At 36.5% G+C, this 4204-nt stretch overlaps 1 protein-coding gene across 1 annotated transcript; it reads right to left on the reverse strand.

Moving 5' to 3' along the window:
• Positions 1-533: 533 nt before the first annotated feature.
• LOC125343623 (ubiquitin-40S ribosomal protein S27a-like) lies at positions 534-1073 on the reverse strand. The gene has a single exon (XM_048336131.1). The coding sequence runs from the start codon at positions 1037-1039 to the stop codon at positions 569-571; it is 471 nt and encodes a 156-aa protein (XP_048192088.1). The 5' UTR covers positions 1040-1073; the 3' UTR covers positions 534-568.
• Between the last annotated feature and the right edge of the window lie 3131 nt (positions 1074-4204).

Consider the following 4204-nt stretch of genomic DNA (forward strand, 5'->3'; position numbering starts at 1 on the left):
CAGGGCATAAGAAATTGAGACTAGAAGTCAAGAGAAACTCCAGAAATTATACAAATAGATGGAAAAGTGAACTATACATTTTGGAACAACTAGTAAGTCTTTGAAGAAAACAGTCTAAAAATGAAAATTTTCTAGGCTCAAATAAAAGAAACAAAACATAGCAGAATCTGTGTGATACACTGAAAGCCATTTCAAGAGGGAAGTTTATAGTTATGAGTACCTAACATTAAAATATTAGAGTGATCTCAAATAAATAATGAATGGCACATCTCATGGACCCAGAAAAACAAGAACCAGCCAAACACCAGCCAGAAGTTAAGAAATGATAAAAAATTTAATGAAATAGAGGCCAACAGAAGAACTATACTAAGAATCAGTGAAGCAAAATGTTGATTTAAGAATGATAATAACTTAGCCAAATTAACAAAAAGAAAGCGGGAAAAGACAAAAATAAATAGAATTAGACAATAAAAGGTAAATATAACAGTAGATACCTCTGTAATTCCGAGGATTACTGAGGAATATCTTTTTTGTTTTTAGTTTATGCCTTTTATTAATTCATACACAATCACTTGTCTTCTGGTTTGTTGAAACAGTAAGTTAGACAACACTTGCCACAATAATGTCTGTCAAAGTGGCTAGCCATAAAAACTCTAGCACCACATTCATCTGAAGGGCACTCTAGGCGAAGACGGCTAATTTTGCCATTTTCATCCACCTTATAGTATTTCAGGAGAGCAAGTTTAACCTTCTTCCTCTTATGCTTGTTTTTCTTGGGAATGGTGTAAGACTTCTTCTTCCTTTTCTTAGCACCACCCCGAAGTCTCAACACTAAATGAAGAGTGGATTCCTTTTGAATGTTGTAGTCAGATAAGGTGCATCCATCTTCCAGCTGCTTACCAGCAAAGATGAGTCTTTGCTGATCAGGAGGAGTTCCCTCCTTGTCCTGGATCTTGGCCTTTACATTTTCTATGGTATCCGAGGGTTCAACCTCGAGTGTGATGGTCTTCCCTGTAAGGGTTTTGACGAAAATCTGCATCCTGGCGGTGATCCCACCGCTGATGGCGGATCGGAAAGGCTACTGAGGAATATCTTGAAAACTCCTATTCCATTAAATTGAGACCTATAAAAGAAACAGAAAAAAAATGTTCTCTGATGACAGATCTAAATAATATGGCAAGCAATAGAAAGACCAGGCGTATCGAGTACATTTCTTTTTAAAAAAAAATCGTTCATTTATTTATTGTCAAATTGATGTACACAGGGGTTACAGTTTCATACATAAGGCAGTGCGTACATTTCTTAACCAACTCATAACCTTCTCCCTCATTTTTCCCCACCTTCCGTCCTCCTCCCCCGCCCTCACATGAGTTGTACAGTTGGTTTACAGCACATAGAGTTGTTTTTTTTTTTTTTTTTGCCAGTTCTGGGGCTTGAACTCAGGGTCTGAGCACTGTTCTTGGGCTTCTTTTTGCTCAAGGCTAGCACTCTACCTCTTGAGCCACAGCGCCACTTCTGGCTTTTCTGTTTATGTGGTGCTGAGGAATCAAACCCAAGGCTTCATGTATGCTAGGGAAGCACTCTACCACTAAGCCACATTCCTAGCCCCAGCATATAGTTTTTTAAGTATTGTTGTTGCATAGGTTCATCTTTTATCCTTTGTCTCTCTATTTTGATATTCTCCTTCCCTTCCCTAGTTCCAATACTTGGATATATAATATTCAGGGGACCAAAATTAGTTACAGTGACATTGGGGGTAAAACCATGGGAAAGAAAGTTAAAAATGCTCATTTTAGATGTTTGTAAAACTGACCGCATGGTGATTCTCCAGCTCTGACAAATGAGAAAGCACAGAAAACAATAGACATAAGAAACAAGTATCATGAAACCATTCACCTTTCTACTAGTCTATTATAAGTCCTAAAATACAAAGTAGTTACGTAAGCCATTTTATTTTATGATTTTATTGTATTGGCTTCTGGAAGACTGTATTTTGTCAAGGTTCACATAATACCTAAAATGCAGTTAACTGAAGATGATAGAAAGAACACAACATGGCAGAGTAAAAACTCTTAGATCAAATGATATCTCTACTATCAAATCAATATGTTTATTGAAAAGTTACTTTTTCTTTCTATTATCTTTAATAGTACAAAATAGTTTGAATTCAACATGTCAATTTATGAGTACAATGCATCTTGAACAATGTTATCCATTCTACTCCCCTAGCAATCCCAAAACCACTCATCTCCTAAATCATTTTCCTTTGTCTTCTTTTTTTGTTGGTCGTGGGGGTTGAATTCAAGATCTGGACACTGGCCCTGAGCTCTTTTGTTCAAGGCTAGCACTCTACCACTTTGAGCTACAGTGCTACTTCCGACTTTCTGTTTAATTGTAAATAAGTGTCTCGTGGACTTTCTTTCCCTGGCTAGCTTTGAACTGTGATGCTTATATCTCAGTCTCCTGAGTAGCTAAAATTCACTTTCTCTTTTTAAGTTATATATTCCTAGCTATAAAATGAGATAGGACTGGGCTCTAAGACCCATTCAAAAATTCATCCAGATCTACAGTCTATGCTTATATTTTCCTATCTTTATGGTTATTCAACATGTTTATTTGTTGGTGTGTACAAAGCATTTGCAAATATATCTGAGAAATTAAAGCTTATTCAATTGTAATCTTAAAATATAATTTGCCAGGCTGAAGTTATAATTTCTGATAAGAAGATGATCCAGGCTAGAATGTTTTAGGTATTGGATGCTCACAATAAACATTAGGGTAAGATATGAAATGAAGTATATGTTAGGTTTTGGAAAGGAAATGTCCATTAGACAGTTACAGAGAGAAACTCCAGGTTCCAATTGTTGTGATTCCATTTCTTGTGTATGGTTGCAGACTGCTCTGACCCTTTCTGAAATGCATTATTAACTTCTTGCATTGAGAGCTGTCTTAAGTAAAGGACATCATATCTTTTTCTCATGAAACTCTTGTCTTATACTATGAGAAGTATCCTGAGGTTATTCAGAGGGAAGAAATCCATCTCACTGTCTGGTTAAGTTCCACATAGCTAGGTTGAGTGGGTTAATTATACATTATGACACTCCTTTATAATACCACTACTGCTTCTCAGTTGTCACAAGAAACTTTATGGTCAAATAATATTGGTATTTAGTTTATTTGTACTGTCATTTAATATACTTTATAATTTTTGTGGTTCAGATATGAAATATCCCCCCAAAGCTCATATATTGAAGTCTTTGTTTCCAATGCAACACTGTTCATAAATATCTTTGGCTTTGATTGGATCACAGGAGGTGGTACGAACTGTGGGAGGTAGGGCCTAGTTGAAGGAAGTAAATCTCTGGAGACTTATTCTTATGGGTAAATCTATTCCCTTTCTTCCACTGATTCCTGGCAAGGCAGCTGTTCCACTATGACCTAGCTGCATGATGCTTTTTCCTTCCGCTACAGGCTCAAAAACTACAAATTCAAGTGATTGTGGACTGAAACTTCTGAAAGCATGATTGACTTGATTAACTATTTGACTAATTAAAAAATATATCCTTACTAATGCATTGCCTCTTAATGTTTATTTTATTAGTAAACTAATCCCAAGTTATTAAATGACCTCCCACTAGGCCAAACTCTTTCTGGGTCTTACCATTTCTTAACATTTCCACATGGGGGACCAAGGTTCTAATATATTAACCCTTGGAAGTAAAGGCTAAATCACACAGCAGATTCAATTTAGTATAAGGTCACTTCCTATTTTTGCTTTTTCACTGCCCCTTAAATCTCAAGCCAGTATGAAGCCTGTGCTAGCACATGCTTTAGAGTAATCATAGTAATCATAGTTCCTTGATGTATTTTTGAGGAAAGAAAACCTGTTAATCAAGGTGTAATTCTTTCTCTGTGTATGTGTGCTGGTCCTAGGGCTTGAACTGTGGGGCTGAGCATTTGTTTTCAAGTGTAGCACTCTACCTCTTGAGGTAGCGCCACTTCCAGCTCTTTGGTGGTTAATTGGAAATAAGACTCTCACAGACTTCTCTGCTCAGGCTAGCTTCAAACTTCAATCCTCAGATTTCAGCCTCCTGAGTAGCTAGGATTACAGATATGAGCCATCAGCATTCATCTTCAAGGTGAAATTCCTTTAATAATGAATGAATCTGACAACTATTTGTTGTTTGGCTGGATTATGAAAATC

The sequence above is a fragment of the Perognathus longimembris genome, chromosome 28 (genome assembly GCF_023159225.1).
Source record: "Perognathus longimembris pacificus isolate PPM17 chromosome 28, ASM2315922v1, whole genome shotgun sequence".
NCBI classification, from domain to species: Eukaryota; Metazoa; Chordata; class Mammalia; order Rodentia; family Heteromyidae; genus Perognathus; species Perognathus longimembris.

What these genes read in the sequence shown, in the direction of transcription:
- LOC125343623 (XM_048336131.1), bottom strand. Translation starts at nt 1,039, where the DNA reads ATGCAGATTTTCGTCAAAACCCTTACAGGGAAGACCATCACACTCGAG.